General features: G+C 47.4%; 1 protein-coding gene across 1 annotated transcript in view; it reads left to right on the top strand.

Annotated features, from left to right (window-relative positions):
* The window catches only part of LOC137421314 (nipped-B-like protein A), a 622,227-nt gene that overhangs the window by 200,153 nt on the left and 402,600 nt on the right, over positions 1–19,474 (top strand). The window contains exon 15 of the mRNA XM_078772631.1: positions 15,574–15,737. Within this exon, the coding sequence (XP_078628757.1) occupies positions 15,574–15,737 (164 nt within the window). The remainder of the gene's footprint in view (positions 1–15,573; positions 15,738–19,474) is intronic.

Genomic DNA, 19,474 nt, shown 5'->3' on the forward strand with positions numbered 1-19,474 from the left:
AAGAATGCTCTCCCAGAGAAGAAGGGAAGTCGGAAGTGGAATGCAAGAGCAGAGGTGGACGAGATGGAGGAGCGGTTGCAACAGGAGGAGGTCATGGGGATGGTACAGCATGGGGAGCATGGCTTGGGGTGGATGGAGCATGAGCGATGGGGAAAGGCATGTGTGAAAGAGAGGAGGAAGATGGTTGAGAGGGAGGTGAGAAGAAAGGAAGAGGAGGGGAGATATGTGAAAGCAGTCGGTCAGGCACAGCAAGGTGCTTGGAATAAGTGGGAAGGTGTGCGGGTGAGGATATTGAAGTGGCAAGAGATTTGGAGGATGGAGCCAATATTGTTGAATTTCCTGTTGCGGGCAACGAATGATGTGCTTCCGTCACCAGTAAACTTGAGATTGTGGGGGTTGTTGCAGGAGGAGAGATGTTATTTGTGTGGAGGTGTGGGAAAGGTGCAGCATGCACTGAGTGCATGCTCAGTCGCATTGGCAGCAGGAAGATACAGGTGGCGACATGATCAGGTGCTGGCGGTGGTGGTGCAGATGGTGCAACAAGAGGTGCTGAGATCGAGAGAGAGAAGAGTGGAGAAGGAGACTGATGGGGGAGAGGTGTGGTTTGTCAAAGAGGGCCAAGTGGTAAGAGGTGGAAAGAGGAGGAGGTGGAAAGCAAGAGTGGTGGAAAGCTGTCAGATGCTTGTGATTGGCAGGTGGTGGCAGACCTAAAGCCACAATTGGTATTCCCAGAGGAGATCTGTGTGACAAGGTTGCGGCCTGACTGTCATTTGGTCAAGTGCAACAAGACAGGTCATCTTAGGGGAGTTGTCGGTACCTTGGGAAGAGAACATGGAGGAGGTGCACGAGAGGAAGAGAGGAAAGTACAGTGAGCTGGAGGCAGAGTGCCGGGAGAAGGGTTGGCGAGTTTCGTGTCAGCCATTTGAGGTGGGGTGTAGAGGGTATATTGGCAATTCTTTTTCTGCATTTCTTGCTAGGCTGGGAGTGTGTGGGACAAGGTGGCCCAGGTTGCCTTGAAAGGCTCATTTTGGATATGGAGGAAGTTTATGGAGGCACGTCGAACGGTGTAGGTTGGTTTTTTGTTTTTTTTATTATTATTATTTTTTGGGACCATTATTATTTCTTATTTTGTGTATATGAGTGAGTGAGTGAGGGTGTGTGTTTTTGCATGAATTAATTTTTGCATGAGTGTGTTTTTGTGTGTTGAGTGGTGTATGATGCAAGGGTAGGTGGTTGGTTGGTTGGTGTTGTGTGTGCATGGGTGTGTATGTGTGTGTATGAATGATCTGGTGTGTTTTGTTGGTGAGTGGTGAAGGGTATAAAGGTGGGTGTTTGAGTGTTCCACCATGTTTGTTTGGTGCTGTGGATTCTGGAAGTGGAGGTGTTGTTGTTGTTCGCACTGCCTGGGGGGTGGGGGTTATGTACACATACAGGTGCAGTTGCTGCATGTGGATGTGTATGTGCCCCTGCTGGCCCACCTTAGCTGACCGTATCGAGGTTGAAGGGCCAAAACGGGATGATGCTGAGGACCTCGACTGAGGACCCGGTCAGTGCGGCACACTTGTGACCAGGTGTGTTTTGAACTTGTATATATATATATATATATATATATATCAAAGGGAGGTGCAAAGCACCCACTCCCTTTGTATAAGGGATCGTTTCTCTGTATGCAGCTTTTTAACATACAACAACAAACACAACAGGCATTTTAAGGCCATTTTCCCTGCAAGAGCTGGGGTTAGCCTTTCGGTCCCCATGACAATCTTCTCCATTTCGCCCTATTTTCTGCATCTCCCCTTGTTAACCCCCTTGCCCGCATTTCTTCTTCGACCATCTTTCGCCAAGTCTTTCTCGGTCTTCCCCGTCCTCTACTTCCTTCTACATTCATTTCCATCACTCTTCTCAACCAGTCACTTTCATCCTTCCTCAACACATGACCAAACCATCTCAAACTGTTTCTCTTCACAGCATCCATCACAGGCTCTATTCCCATCATCTTTCGCAATTCATCATTTGTCTTCCTCTCTCTCAACGATACTCCACACATCCATCGAACCATTCGCATTTCCACCCTTTCCAGCCTTCGTTGCTGCTCCACGTTCATTACCCATGTCTCGCTCCCATAAATCATAATACTTCTCACACAGGCAGCATACACCTTTCCCTTCAGCTTCAACGACACTCCCCTCCTCGTCAGCACGCCACTCAGTTCCCGAAACTTCTGCCATGCACATCTCACTCCAGCAACCGTTGACAAGTGTGATCCACCTCCATTCAGCATGTCTCCTAGGTAACAAAATGTTTTCACACCTTCCAGCATCACGTCGTCTCCAAGATCCAACTCAACATTTCCTCCATCTGCAGCTCCCTCTGTGCACACCTTACACTTGAATGTAGCTGCCACACTGGTTAATGACCCTCTCAAACCACTACATTTTTGATGAACCCACTCAGCGCACATTGTACATTGAATGGAATTCACTCCGACACCCTTCCTGCACACAGCACACGGCCACTTCCCAGTTCTTTTCACCTCACCACATGCTTTACCACTTGCCATCACCTTCGTTTTTCCGATATTCACCTTCAGACCTTTTCTCTCCATACATTCCTTCCACTTGTTCATCTTCTCCTTCAGTCCATCCAAACTTTCTGCAATCAACACCAAATCATCTGCATACAACAACTCCCACGGTAAACCCTCCTTTACGTTCCGAGCCACCACCTCCGTCACAGCTACAAATAGTAGTGGACTTAGTACCGAACCCTGATGCACTCCCACCTTCACCTCAAACTCACCACTGTTCCCGTCCTTCATCCTTACAGCTGTGCGCGCTCTTTTGTACACTGCCATCACTACTCTGATCAACCATTCCTCCACTCCTAACTTCCTCAATGCCCATGTCACTACTTCACATGGAACCCTATCGAATGCTTTCTCCAGATCAACAAACCCAAGAAACAACTTCTTCCTCTTCTCCATGCACTTCGCCTGCAACTGCCTCACAATAAAAGTGCGTCTGTCGATCCTCTTCCTGGCATAAATCCAAACTGCATTTCGTCCATCTTCAGTTTCTTCCTTATCCTCCTCTCCAACACCCCTTCCAATACCTTCATTCCATGCTCCAATAACTTTATCGCTCGATACGAGCCACAGTCCAGAGGGTCACCTTTCCCCTTGTATAGAGGGACGAGGGTACTCAGTTCCCAATCCACTGGAATGCGGCCTTCTTTCACCATCAGATTGCAGATCTCTGTCATTCTCTTCACATCCCAATTTCCCGCTGCCTTCAACATATCTCCCACAACTCCCGTCGGCCCTCCCGCTTTTCTACTCTTCATTGCTTTTATCGCTTCCTCAGCTTCCTTCTCGGTTATCTTCTCTGCCGGTCCTAAAACTGGGTTACTCTCTATGTTGCCATCCCATTCATTCTCTGCATTCAACAGTATTTCCATATATCTCTTCCATCCTCCTTTAATTCCATCTGGGTCCACAACGATTTGTGCCACTTCATCCTTCAAGCAACTCACCCCCATCACATCACACCTCGCTTTCGCTAGAATATCGCTCTCTGACCCTCTTCCAAATCCAAGCGTTCTCCGAACATTTTCCTACACTTGAGAGATACCCGTGCTATGCTATGCACGGGTGGGAGGCCAGAAGCAAACAGGCAATGCAGATACGGCGAATGCTAAAGCATGTAACCAATAAATTCCACATTCCTGTAGCACCTTCAGTCGCACGTCAGACATGGACAGCAAGTTCGTGAAGGACTTCCATGAAAAACGTACCCGTTCGCAAACAAACGGGTACGGCGAATGCTAAAGCATGAAACCAATAAATTCCACATTCCTGTAGCACCTTCAGTCGCACGTCAGACATGGACAGCAAGCTCGTGAAGCACTTCCATGAAAAACGTACCCGTTCGCAAACAAACGGGTACGCTCACGTATAGAAACATCGATCGTGGGACCGCGGCGAATCTGCATATGGCGATTTCCAAATATCAGAAATTGAAGGTTTTTTTTATTTTAAACGATTCATATAAACATCCGTTGAATCAAATCACATGCAAATCATCAAAATCTAAACAGTATCTTTAGAATTTCAATAAAAGCGATATCACTGTTCATATCGGTAAATATTATTCCATCGTGTTTCAAATCGTGATCGATACACTATGATCGTGATGATCGTGATCGTGAATCGTGATCGATAATCGTGTTCACAATCGCTATGTCGTATGTACTCCCGATACGTGTACCAAATTCCCGATACGTGTACCTGTACCAAATCAACAGTTAAATGTATTTTGAGCCGATAGCTGTTACGGCCTTGGCAAGATCGATGGAGACAGCGATCTGTTAGCGATCGATGGAGACATGTTGCTTTCCCGGGTGCAGCCGTTAGTGCGTCGTCACAATGAGAACAATGGACGTTATGCGAACGCGAATGTTATGCGGGAGTCGAAACCTGAGAATGCTGGAGACCAAAGCTGAAATTGGGAAAACTAAATAGCCTATTTTACTCCCAGGGGTCCCAGGATTATCCACCCAAAATATCTTTGCGATCCGTTCATCAGTTTTTACGGTACCTTCGAACAGACGGACGTACATTTGGTGAATTATAGTAAGATGCCTCCTGCGCCTTTGCTTCCTCTTTCTTTGCAGCCTTCTTGGCTGCCTTATAACTTTCATGCTCTGCCTTTTCTGCCCCCATACCCTTCGCCTTCTGCCACTCCTTGAACTTCTTCCTCTTCTCGTCAAGCTTCTTTACAACTTCATCATCCCACCACCATGTTTCCGAGTGCCTCGGTGGTCCTTTTGTCCATCCACATACCTCACCAACGGCTCACAACAGACTATCTTTCATTGACATCCAACCACTTTCAAGCTCAACCACATCATCCTCTACTATACTCAGCCTCTCTTTTAATGCCTCCCTCACTGTCAACTCTTTCAACCTCCACACCTTCAATCTCGGTCGGTACTTCACCCACCGAGCTCTCCTCGCACCTTTCACCCTTATGTCGCAGACAACCAAGTGGTGCTGTGAAACAGTGGTTAAACAGATATATATATATATATGGTTATCTATCTATAATGCCAGTAATCTCTGTGTGTCTGTCTGTGACCGCTGTTTCTCGACAACCACGGGTCCGATATACTTGAAACTTGCCAGGTATATTGCTGGGGACCCGAGGATGTGCCTTTTCAAGGTTTCATATTAATCGGACAAGTAGTTAGCGAGCTATGTCCAAAAAACGATTCAACCAATCAGAGAGCAGCGAGCTATCACGTGTGCCGAACGTGGCGAACAGACTCTGCCTCGGACGGCACATTTGAGAGCGTATTCATTTATTTCACGTTGGCAAACTATGTTGGCGTTAAACTATGTTTTAAAACTAATTAAAACTAATTTGCGATTCTTTCGCTTTCCTGCGCGTTTGTGCACGCTATGGCGATTTCTTTACCAAACTCCGCAAGCCGTTCGCTTTGGACCAAACCATTTCATGTAAATAGAGGGGGGGGATTGTCACCGTACTCGCAAGCCGTTCGCTTTGGACCAAACCATTTCATGTAAATAGAGGGGGGGGGGGGGGGGGGATTGTCACCGTACTCGCAAGCCGTTCGCTTTGGACCAAACCATTTCATGTAAATAGAGGGGGGGGATATAATTTTAGATATATATATAGTACGGGCATGCCCTAGTCTATCTATAATTCCTCTATCTACCTGTAACAAGTTCTATGTTTAGTCCAGATGTCGGAATAAGTCGTATCTTTGTCCCCGTCGTGAGGGGGCGGGGCATGCTAATTAGTACAGGGATTATGGGTAAAATTCCCTCATTCGTCGTTCCCTCTGTCGCCAATCCAGTGTCCATTATGGCAACGCACTCATATAAGCACTTAGATAGGTCCTTAGTGCACAACAGTAATTAAATTCCCTCCCCTTACAATGACTGACTGGAAAGACAAGTAGGCAGCGGCCGCGTACAACGCCACCATGGGTGACGAGCATCGTGGCAGGCTGGAGCCACGCCAAAGGAACGTGTGATTGGTTGGCGCGGAAGGCGCGAACCTTCAGCCAATCAGCGCGAAAAGCGCCAAACCACGATTTAGAAGGAGGTTGTTCATTGGAGGGAAGAGCGCCGGTGATGTGGGAAGGCGGGAGAAGGTTCGAGAGACCACGAAGAATCGAGGCTCTGATTGGGAACGCGCCAGATTGACGTCAAACGCCAGGTGACAAAAGGACTGGCTCGGCGACATTTTGTCTCTCTCTCCCCTCGTGCTTGAAGCTCTCTCTCTCTCCACGTTGGACTTGAGAAAGATCGGCTCTGCGCTGGACCCTTCTTGCTTCGCTCGTGGAGATCTGTTGGGTCTTCTTCCTTGCGTGATCGTTGGCATCTTCTCTGAGTCTTCGCTGTGCTTTTGGTGCTTTTGGTTCGTTGTGGTGCTTGGAGCTTGGAGCGAGGCTCGGTGCCGTGAGCGAACGGGACCTCGTGTGCGACCGACGAGGAGCTTGGGGTGGGGCGTGCCGCTGAGCGGGTCACTCGGGGCCTGGCGGAGTGTGCGAACGAGGCAGACTGAGGGAGCCACGTTGGACGACAGACGCACCACTACAGACAAATAAGCTCGCATCACAGAACACCACACGACGATTTCTTTATTTCATTCATTCCTTTGTCCTGTTGTGAAGTCTGGTGCGGGGACGTCCCAATTTAGAAATGGGTTTTATCGTTGCGTTTCCTTGTTATTGGGTTCCGAAATAAACCTGTTTATTTTTGTACATTTTACCCCGGATTCCCGTTTGAGTTCATTCAGCATCACAGGTATGCGCTTGCCGCTTCTTCCCCTTCATTCTTCCTCCCGTGCTGCCTCGTCAAATCCGTATTTGATCGTCGCCTCAAGTAAAGCCGTTCGGTCCTCCGCGGTCCTACGGTGTTAACCGAAGGGATTGCACGACAGTAGGCAGCGCACAGATTAGTGTAGCCCACAAGTTTCTACGCACCATCCACAATTCCATTTCAAAACTGAAGGACACAATATCAACTGGTGATAAATCCGTAGTAGTTTCCCATTCGTCATGCGAAGACTGCAACCAATTCCACATTGGTGAAACGGGAAGAAATTTGAGACAAAGACTAGATGAACATGATAGAGCAGTTAGGCTGCGAAAGGTGACACAGTCAGCCATAGCACGTCATTGTCTGCAATCTGGCGACTAATTTGACTTTGGGACCCGTGTCCCAGATGTGACGTCAAACAAACGACAACACATTCCCCATACACATTCCCTTACACATTCCCCTACAAAAACACCGACACATACCCCTACACATATACCTGCACATTCCCCAACACATACCCCGACACATTCCCCGACACATTCCCCGACACATTCCCCGACACATTCCCCGACACATTCCCCGACGCATTCCCCGACGCATACCCCGACGCATACCCCGACGCATACCCCTACGCATACCTCTACACATTCCCCGACACATAACCCCACATGTACCCTTCCACGTTCCCCTACACATACCCCGACATATACCCCGACACATACCCCGACACATACCCCTACACATACCCTGACACATACCCTACACTTACCCCGACACATACTCCGACACATTCCCCGACACATACCCTTACACATACCCTTACACATACCCTTACACATACCCCGACACATACCTCCACACATACCCCTACACATACGCCTACACATACCCCTACACATACCACCCCTACACATACCCCTACACTTACCCCGACACATTCCCCGACACATACCCTTACACATACCCTTACACATACCCTTACACATACCCCGACACATACCCCTTCACATACCCCAACACATACCCCAACACATATCCCTACACATACCCCAACACATACCCCAACACATACCCCAACACATACCCCAACACATACCCCAACACATACCCCAACACATATCCCTACACATATCCCTACACATATCCCTACACATATCCCTACACATACCCCTACACATACCCCGACACATACCCCGACACATACCCCGACACATACCCCGACACATGCCCCGACACATGCCCCTACACATGCCCCTACACATGCCCCTACACATGCCCCTACACATACCCCTTCACATTCCCTGACACACAGCCTTTTTTTTTTTTTTTGTATACAACATTGAGGCTCGTGTAAGAGCTAACATTAATGACAAAAAAACAAACAAACGGACATATAAGACAAAATAAAGGGAGTGGGAGACAAGATGGGGAGAGAGGGGGAAGCACACAAGTACAACATTTGAGAGCAGGGACATCGGGCGATCTGTGGGAGGGAGAGGGCTTGGGGGGAGGTGGGAGATGTGTAAAACATATGGACACTGCAAGGACTTCCAGGAAAGAAGTTGGACTTTCAAAAAAGTGGATGTGGGGTGAATTAGTGGGGGTAGAAAAGATCAAGGTTTTGGATGGGGGAAGATAAGAGATGGTGGTGAACAGCTGTTTTAAAGACCTGGAGGGAGGAATGGGGTTGAAGGGAGTGGGGGAGTTTGTTCCAGAGGCGGGAGAAAAGAGGAATGATAGAGTGAAGGTGAGCAGAAGGCCTAGATTTTGGCCGTTTGACCATAAGAGGGTTGCTGGGAGATCTTGTGCGACATGTAGGAATATTTGTGGGACAGAGCACAGACAGGGCTAGGGGAGGGAGGGGTGGGAGGGAGCAAGGCCAGAGAGGAGTCGGTGGAAGACAGAAAGACCATCAACCTGCCTGCGGTGAGTGAGTGAAAGGCCCTCGGAGTTAGCTTCATCGCAGGAAATTCCAATGATTCTGAAAGCTTTGGTCTCAACAGCGCGAAGCCGAGCTAGGTGTGAGGCAGGAGCACCAGCCCAGAGGGGAGAGCAGTATTCCATTGAGCTGCAGATGAAAGCCTTGTATGTGGTGAGGAGCTCAGGTGTGCCAAGGAAGGACTTCGCACGACGGAGGATGCCCAGTCTGCGACTGGCATTGGAGGTCAGATTTGAAATGTGGTTTTCGCAGGAAAGATCAAGGCAGATTGTGAGACCCAAAAGCTTGAGTGACAGAACTTCTTGGAGAGGATTGTTGAGAAAGTAGATGGGAGGGTCACCGCGTGGTTGAAATCACCACATATGAGGAAGAGAGAGTTGGGATGAGTTGATAGAAGTTTGGTCCATGTTATCACACAGCGAGATGTAGATGGAGTCATCACTGTTTGGTGGATGGTACAACACACACATGAACAAAAGGTGGGAGCGAAGGGTAAACTGTAGCCAGAGGTACTCCTGGGGGTGAGGTGGAGAGAGAGCAGTGCATGGAGAGTGAGGAAGAGAGTTTTTGAGAAAGATAGCAACCCCACCTCCAAGACGAGGCTCAGGTTTATCATACCGGAGGAGGGAGTAACCAGGGAGAGATATTAAGGAATAACAGACATCCTGAAGGAGGAAAGTTTCTGTTGAGCAGATTAAGTCTGGTTTGTCAGAATCAACCTGTATGGAGAGATCAGTCGGATTTGAGCGAATGCCCTGGATGTTTGAGGTCCATACCGTTAAGGAAGAGGAAGGGGGAGCATCGGATACAGGAAAGGGGAGGGGAGGGGTAGGTTTAAAATGAGGAAGAGGAGGAGGAGGTAGGGAGAGCTGTTGATAGTGTGTCAGAGATTTCATAAGACCTAGGAGAAAGGGAAGGAGGAGGAGGACAAAAGGTTTGATTGGACGAGGTACAGTGAGGTGTTGTTTGAGGTGGGGCAGAGCGAGAAAGAAAGTTGGAGGAGATGGAGGTAAGAGTTGGAAGGGAGAGGAAGCATGGAGGACGCTATGAGGAGGTGGGGTGAGAGGGAAGAATTGGACAAAAAAGGCAGATGGGGAAATTTGAAGGGGAGGAGGGAGGGGGGAGTTTTGAAATGGAGGGGTGAGGAGGGAATGTAGGAGGGGAGGGGTGAGGAGGGAATTTAGGAGGGGTGGGGTGAGGGGGGAGTTTGGGAGAGGTGAGGGGGGAGTTTGGGAGAGGTGAGGGGAGAGTTTGGGAGGGGAGGGATGAGGGGGGAGTTAAGGAGGGGAGGGGTGAGGGGGAAGTTTAGGAGGGGAGGGGTGAGGGGAGGTTTAGGAGGGGAGGGTGATGGGGGAGTTGAGGAGGGGAGGGTGAGGGTGGAGTTTAGGAGGGGAGAGTTAGGGGGGAGTTTAGGAGAGGAGGGGGTGAGGGGGATAGTTTAGGAGGGGAGGGGGGAGTTTAGGAGGGGAGGGGTGAGGGGGAGTTTAGGAGGGGAGAGGCAAGGGGGAAGATTTGAAAGGGATGGGTGAGGGGGGAGTTTATGAGGGGAAGGATGAGTTTGGATTTTCAAAAGTGTTGGAAGATTCATGGAAGATGAGCATTTATTGCAAAATGAGTTTCTTGTGATTTTCAAGTCAGAGATCCGTTTTAAAATGTTGGAGGAGGGGTAGAATGCAGGTGAGTTTATGGAATGTAGGAAGGAAGAACTGAAAGAGATTGAATTTTTATTTGAAATGAAGAGATTTGGTGAGCAAATCGAACACAACCTTTTGAAGAAGAAGAAGAAAAGTGTGTTTTGATACACAACATAATACAACACTTCAGGGGAATGTTTTAACATTTTAAAACTAAACCGTGAAAACTATCTGGGGAAATTCCCTAAATGATGGCATGAAGGATTCCTAAGGGGGATTAAGGATTCCAGCACAGGTTCAGAAGCAGGAATAGAGAAAATGAGATTGACAGCCAGTAGAGCAGAGAACGAAGGAACGGGGAGGTGTTTAAGCAAATGTGTTCAAATGGGAGGAGAGGCCTCCTTTTTAAATTCTTCGTTATTGTTTTTTTGAAGGTTAGGTGAATGGATCAGAGGAAGAAGGATAAAGTTGAAGAAGTATGGTGAGAACTGTAATTGGAAAGGTGTCGGCTGGAGAGGATTAAGTTATGAAGGAAGGAGAGAAAATAAAAACGGATGGGGCGAAACACGTGGTCGAAGAACGAACGAACACGGGGAGAGAAGGAATTTTTTTTGGGGGGGGGAGGAGCGGGGGGGGGGGGGGATTAAGACTCTAAACAAAGGGTAAGATGTTTGGGGAAGTCTGGGGTGAAAAAAAAGACGAAAAAAAACAGTGAGAGAATGAAAGTAAATGGACCACAAAGGACCGCCGAGAGGAGACAACAAAGCCCCGATGCCTGGAAAACCTGGCCTTAAAAACGCGGCGGGAACCAACCGACGATTGTACACAGGTATGCACGATTTATACCGAGTTAAAACCAGAAACACACAGTTGGCACTCACACCGTAAAATATAAATACAGTTTTGACAAAAATACAAATGGGAAAATTTCTTTACTTTCGTAGCGTGGAGAGCTTGGAAAAACACAACCTCACCGGCAAAACTGGAAACGGAACTGAACCCTTACACATTTCCCGACACATTTCCCGACACATTTCCCGACACATTCCCCGACACATACCCCGACACATACCCCAACACATACCCCGACACATACCCTTACACATACCCCGACACATTCCCCGACACATTCCCCGACACATTCCCCGACACATTCCCCGACACATACCCCGACACATACCCCGACACATACCCCGACACATACCCCGACACATACCCCTACACATTCCCCGACACATACCCCTACACATACCCCTACACATACCCCTCCATATATCCCTACACATACCCCAACACATATCCCTACACATACCCCTACACATACCCCGACACATACCCCTACACATACCCATACACATACCCCAACACATACCCCTACACATACCCCTACACATACCCCTACACATACCCCTACACATACCCATACACATACCCCGACACATACCCCGACACATACCCCTACACATACCCTTACACATTCCCCAACACATTCCCCAACACATTCCCCAACACATTCCCCAACACATTCCCCAACACATTCCCCAACACATTCCCCTGCACATTCCCCAACACATTCCCCAACACATTCCCCAACACATTCCCCAACACATTCCCCTGCACATTCCCCAACACATTCCCCAACACATTCCCCTGCACATTCCCCAACACATTCCCCAACACATTCCCCTCCACATATCCCTTTCCATACCCCAACACATATCCCTACACATACCCCTACACATACCCCTACACATACCCCTACACATACCCCTACACATACCCATACACATACCCCTACACATACCCATACACATACCCCGACACATACCCATACACATACCCTTACACATACCCTTGCACATTCCCCAACACATTCCCCCAACACATTCCCCAACACATTCCCCAACACATTCCCCAACACATTCCCCAACACAGTCCCCAACACAGTCCCCAACACATTCCCCAACACATTCCCCAGCGCATTCCCCTGCGCATTCCCCTGCGCATTCCCCTGCGCATTCCCCTGCACATTCCCCTGCACATTCCCCTGCACATTCCCCAACACATTCCCCAACACATTCCCCAACACATTCCCCAACACATTCCCCAACACATTCCCCAACACATTCCCCAACACATTCCCCAACACATTCCCCAACACATTCCCCCGCACATTCCCCTGCACATTCTTGGGAAAAATGCCAGAGGCAAAGAAAAGACCCCTTCATACAGTGCATTCAGAAAGTATTCAGACCCCTTCACTTTTTTCACATTTTGTTATGTTGCAGCCTTATGCTGAAATCGTTTAAATTCATTTTTTCCCTCATCAATCTACACTCGATACCCCATAATGACAGAGAAAACAGGATTTTAGAAAGTTTTGCAAATTTATTAAAAAGAAAAAACTGAAATATCACATTGACATAAGTATTCATACCCTTTGCTATGACACTTGAAATTTAGCTCAGGTGCCTTCCATTTCTAATGATCATCTTTGAGATGTTTCTACACCTTGATTGGAGTCCACCTGTGGTAAATTCAATTGATTGGACATGATTTGGAAAGGCACACACACCTGTCTATAAAAGGTCTCACAGCTGACAATGCCGATCAGAGCAAAAACCAAGCCATGAGGTCGAAGGAACTGCCTGCAGAGCTCAGAGACAGGATTGTGTCGAGGCACAGATTTGGGGAAGCCTACAAAAAAAATTCTGCTGCATTGAAGGTTCCCAAGAGCACAGCGGCCTCCATAATTCTTAAATGGAAGAAGTTTGGAACAACCAGGACTCTTCCTAGAGCTGGCCGCCCTGCCAAACTGAGCAATCGGGGGAGAAGGGTCTTGGTAAGAGAGGTGACCAAGAACCCGATGGTCACTCTGGCTGAGCTCGAGAGAACCTGTGTGGAGATGGGAGAAACTTCCAGAAGGACAACCATCACTGCAACACTCCACCGATCTGGGCTTTATGGTAGAGTGGCCAGACGGAAGCGCCTCTCCTCAGTGAAAGACACATGAAAGCCCGCTTGAAATTTGCTAAAAAGCACCTAATGGACTCTCAGACTGTGAGAAACAAGATTCTGTGGTCTGATGAAACCAAGATTGAACTGTTTGGCTTCCGTCTGGAAGTAAAATAAAATACATTTACTTCTTCATGTAGCTTCAAATTGGTGCCCCTTTATAAGGACTTTTCTGGAGCATTACTTGATTCCTCCTGAGAACACAAGGGTAGTCCAGCATGCACACGAGATATTTTTTTGAATATCCCTTCTTTTCTATAGTTTGCCACATGGCACATCCCATATAAAGGGGCCCTTTCTATGCCCCTGGCATTTTTCACATGATACATTTAAATGCGAACGAAATGCATTTGTTAATCGTAGAAGACTTTATTGAAGACAATATAAAAGACTTGAAAAAGTAAGGGAAAAAATATTCAACCCAGACGGGATTCCAACTCACAATCCCCAGCTCGGGTGTCTGATGCCTTATCCATTAAGCCATTGAGCCAGCACATCAGAATATATTTTTTTAAATATTTCAAAGGGGTATAAGGTGTGTATATATGTATATTTTTATATATAATATAACAGTAGAGGCCGAGAAACGAATTTTCAGTCCCCATGTTAAAGTTGCACACAGAGAAACGATCCCATGTCAAGGGAGGGGTGCTTAGCACCTCCCTTTGATTATTCAAGATGATATAAAAGACTTCCAAAAGTAAGAAGAAAAAAATTATTCAACCCAGATGGGACTCGAACCTGCACTCCCCAGTTTGGGAGTCTGATCCTTATCTATTTGGCCATTAACCCAGCACATTAGATTTGGGTAATAATATTCTGAAGATTTATGAAGTGTGTATATCTATATATATATATTTATAATAAATTTATTGATGTAAATATATATTTAAGCATAAGAAGGTCATATAGCTTCACCTAAGATAGCACTTCGGTGAAATTTGTTTCGGTTGCCATTAACTAGACATATTGGCCAATGTATATTCCAAGTTTCAACATGTTTCAATGTATAGTCCTTGAGATATGAGCACCAACATATTTTGGATGGATGGACGGACACCAACGTGATTTCGAGGGTTTTCTAAATGAAAATCAAGAATGTGGAAACAGACGTTGCTGAAATTTGGAACATATTACGTCGATGAACAAAGCATTTACTTCTGAAATTTGCAGTCGATTTAGTCCAGTAGAAGCCGAGAAACGTATTTTCATTCCCAATGTTGAAGCTGCATACAGAGAAATGATCCCTTATATAAAGGAAGAGGTGCTTTGCGTCTCCCTTTGATTCCCCTGCACATTCCCCTACACATCCGCTACACATACCCATATGCATTCCCCTATGCATACCCCTACAAATACCCCTGCACATACGCTTACACATTCTGCAACACATTCCGCGACACATTCCGCTACACATTCCCCGATGCATTCCCCAATGCATACCCCTACACATTCCCCTACACATTCCACTAAACATTCCGCTCTGCATACCCCTACACATTCCCCTACACATACCCCTGCACATACCCCTGCACATACCCCTGCACATACCCCTGCACATACCCCTGCACATACCCCTGCACATACTCCTGCACATACCCCGACACATTCCCCTACAAATTCCCCTTCACATTCCCCTACGCATACCTCTGCACATACCCCTGCACAAACACATATTTGCTAAATTATATATAGATCGAGGGTAAATTGTATTGACCCGGGGTGATTTATCATCCTACAACCAGAGAGCACTGACGTGCATAAAACGACGTACATTGTTTAAGATGCAGCACTTGTTTTGATCTTGAGTGATGCGGCTCTTTGGTATAAAAACATTAAAATCTCACCATTGTGAGCTGCCGACGCTCTCTTGTATTTCTAGAGCTGTTGTAGTTAGATTAGACGGGTGCATTTTATTTTCATCTGTCACTGACGATGAGACATTTTGAAAGGCACCTTGCTATTGGTTAAATTGGACATGTATCGGGTAGTGAGGCACAGGATCTTTGGGCGTCTCCCTATTGTAACCACCAGGAAGGTATCTGAAATTTGCGCGGTCACATAATATTTCCAAATACTCGTTCTTGCGTATGACATTTCTCAAATTTCAACATTGCATTGTTTGTGTCATACAGAATCCGTGGGACCATGCCCCAGCACAAGCCGCTCACGGCGCTCTAGGCCTCAAGGTCCTCGTCCACGTGCTATGCTTCTTCTGTATCAGCGCCTCTGCCAGCTCGTTTCTCTGCTTGCTGAGCTCCTACAACAGCAGTTGCTTCCAGACACCACCATCTTGCAGGTGTTAACCATATTGAGGGGCATGGTTTTATCAAGCTTTGTCTGTCTGTGAGGGATTCTGAATGACTGTAAAAGTTGTGCTGTGTATTCCACCACACTAGCCAATTGTGGCCTAGGTAGGCAATTGTGCATCTTCAAGCTATAGTTTGAATACAACGAAGGTGAGAGGCAGAGAAGGCAATTTGGCCTATCGGTCCTGCCATACGACCATGTGAGAAACAGCGTTCGTGATAACAGAATGCAGTGCACATAAAACTGGTTATATTTGGGAAGACGAATATTAAAAAAGAAGATGGCTCAGGTCCGACGTTTCGACCATTGAGTGGTCTTCATTCAGTATCATATTATTCAAATATTGCCCCCGGACAGCATCATCGACATCATCGGTGCAACAACGTTTTGTGGTGGTCAGGCAGCTGGTGTGTACCCCGGTTTAGAATAGGTACACCGTATCCCTGCGTGTCGTAAGAGGCGACTAAAAGGAATGGCGTCAGGAAGGGCATCCGGCCATAAAAACATTGACTCAAAAAGAGAACCATGACAATTACAAGTACATATGGGCAGGGCACAGCCCGAAGTACCCCATGGGGGACCCCACTCCCTCTCGTCAAAACTCAAGGTGGGGAACCCGATCGAACCAAGGGTGGAAATCACTCCATTTATGACGACGGACCGTCTGATGCCCGACATGGAGATCGGTTTCTGAGGTTTGGGACATGGAATGTAGGGACAATGACAGGGAGATCAGGAGAAGTGGTGGAAGTATTGGTCAGAAGAAGAGTGGGCATATGTTGTGTGCAGGAGACGAGATGGAAGGGAAGTGGTGTGAGAATGGTGAAGGGTAGGCAGGGACAGAAATACAAGTTTGTGTGGCAAGGGTGCCCCGGAGGGCGTGAATGGTGTTGGTGTCCTGTTTTCTGAGGAGTTTGTAGACAGTGTGGTGAGTGTGACTAGAGTGAGTGAAAGGTTGAAGATGGTGAAAATGATGATTGGAAAGCTCTTGGTGAACGTCATCTTGGGATATGCTCCGCAGGTTGGTCGAAGTGATGAAGAGAAGGACAAATTCTGGTGTGCGATAGAGAAGCTGATGGAAAACGTGAAAGATGAGGAGGTTGTTGTGGTTGGAGGAGACCTAAATGGACATGTGGGAAGGAGTATGGATGGTTTTGAGGGAGTTCATGGGGGTTACGGATATGGTGTGAGAAATGGAGAAGGTGAAAGGATTTTGGAGTTTGCTGATGTAGCTGATTTGTTGATTTGTAATACTCAGTTCCAGAAAGAGGATAATAAGCTTGTTACATATACGTCAGGTGGGTTGACGACAACCGTTGACTACCTGCTGGTGCGTAGGCGAGATAGGGGGCACCTCCAGGACACAAAGGTGATCCCGGGGGAGGAGGCTGTTTCACAGCACCACTTGGTTGTCTGTGACATAAGTGTGAAAGGTGTGAGGAGAGCTCGGCGGGTGTAGTACCAACTGAGAATGAAGGTGTGGAGGTTGAAAGAGGTGACAGTGAGGGAGGCATTAAAGGAGAGGCTGAGTATGGTAGAGGATGATGTAGTTGAGCATGAAAGTGGTTGGATGTCAATGAAAGATAGTCTGTTGGGAGCCGTTGGTGAGGTATGTGGATGGACAAAAGGACCACCGAGGCACTCAGAAACATGGGATGATGAAGTTGGAAAGAAGATTGATGAGAAGAGGAAGACGTTCAAGGAGTGGCAGAAGGCGAAGAGTATGGGGGCAGAAAAGGCAGAGCATGAAAGTTAAAAGGCAGCCAAGAAGGCTGCTAAGAAAGAGGTAGCAAAGGCGCAGGAGGCATGGAGGAAAATGTTCGGAGAACCCTTGGATTTGGAAGAGGGTCAGAGAGAGAGGTATTCAGGATTGCAAAGCAGATAGCGAAAGAGAGGTGTGATGTGATGGGGGTGAGTTGCTTGAAGGATGAAGTGGGGCATATCGTTGTGGACCCAGATGGAATTAAAGGAAGATGGAAGAGATATATGGAAATACTGTTGAATGCAGAGAATGAATAGGATGGCAACATAGAGAGTAACCCAGTTTTAGGACCGGCAGAGAAGATAACTGAGAAGGAAGTTGAGGAAGCAATAAAAGCAATGAAGAGTAGAAACGCGGGAGGGCCGACGGGAGTTGTGGGAGATATGTTGAAGGCAGCGGAAGTTGGGGTGTGAAGAGAATGACAGAGATCTGCAATCTGGTGGTGAAAGAAGGCCGCATTCCAGTGGATTGGGAACCGAGTACCCTCGTCCCTCTATACAAGGGGAAAGGTGACCCTCTGGACTGTGGCTCGTATCGAGCGATAAAGTTATTGGAGCATGGAATGAAGGTATTGGAAAGGGTGTTGGACAGGTGGATAAGGAAGAAAGTGAAGATTGACAAAATGCAGTTTGGATTTATGCCAGGAAGAGGAACGACAGACGCGCTTTTTATTGTGAGGCAGTTGCAGGAGAAGTACATGGAGAAGAGGAAAAAGTTGTTTCTTTTGTTTGTTGATCTGGAGAAAGCATTCAATAGGGTTCCACGTGAAGTAGTGACATGGGCATTGAGGAAGTTAGGAGTGGAGGTATGGTTGATCAGAGTAGTGATGGCAATGTACAAAAGAGCACGCACAGCTGTAAGAACGAAGGACGGGAACAGTGGTGAGTTTGAGGTGAAGGTGGGAGTGCATCAGGGGTCGGTACTAAGTCCACTACTATTTGTAGCTGTGATGGAGGTGCTGGCTTGGAGCGTAAAGGAGGGTTTACCGTGGGAGTTGTTGTATGCAGATGATCTGGTGTTGATTGCAGAAAGTATGGATGGACTGAAGTAGAAGATGAGCAAGTGGAAGGAATGTATGGAGACAAAAGGTCTGAAGGTGAATATCGGAAAAACGAAGGTGATGGCAAGTGGTAAAGCATGTGGTGAGGTGGAAAGAACTGGGAAGTGGCTGTGTGCTGTGTGCAGGAAGGGTGTCGGAGTGAATTCCATTCAATGTACAATGTGCGCTGAGTGGGTTCATCAAAAATGTAGTGGTTTGAGAGGGTCATTATCCAGTGTGGCAGCTACATTCAAGTGTAAGGTGTGCACAGAGGGAGCTGCAGATGGAGGAAATGTTGAGTTGGATCTTGGAGACGGCGTGAAGCTGGAAGGTGTGAAAACATTTTTTTTACCTAGGAGACATGCTGAATGGAGAAGGTGGATCAGACTCGGCAATGGTTGCTTGAATGAGATGTGCATGGAAGACGTTTCGGGAACTGAGTGGCGTGCTGACGAGGAGGCGAGTGTCGTTGAAGCTGAAGGGAAAGGTGTGTGCTGCATGTGTGAGAAGTGTTATGATTTATGGGAGCGAGACATGGGTAATGAACGTAGAGAAGCAACAAAGGCTGGAAAGGGTGGAAATGCGAATGGTTCTGTGGATGTGTGGAGTATCGTTGAGAGAGAGGAAGACAAATGATGAATTGCGAAACATGATGGGAATAGAGCCTGTGATTGATGCTGTGAAGAGAAACAGTTTGAGATGGTTTGGTCATGTGTTGAGGAAGGATGAAAGTGACTGGTTGAGAAAAGTGATGGAAATGAATGTAGAAGGAAGTAGAGGACGGGGAAAACCGAAAAAGACTTGGCTAAAGATGGTCGAAGAAGAAATGCGGGCAAGGGGGTTAACAAGGGGAGATGCAGAAAATAGGGCAAAGTGGAGAAGATTGTCATGGGGACCACAAGGCTAACCCCCGCTCTTGCAGGGA

The sequence above is a fragment of the Myxine glutinosa genome, chromosome 2 (assembly GCF_964187855.1).
Source record: "Myxine glutinosa chromosome 2, kmMyxGlut1.1, whole genome shotgun sequence".
In the NCBI taxonomy this organism is placed as follows: Eukaryota; Metazoa; Chordata; class Myxini; order Myxiniformes; family Myxinidae; genus Myxine; species Myxine glutinosa.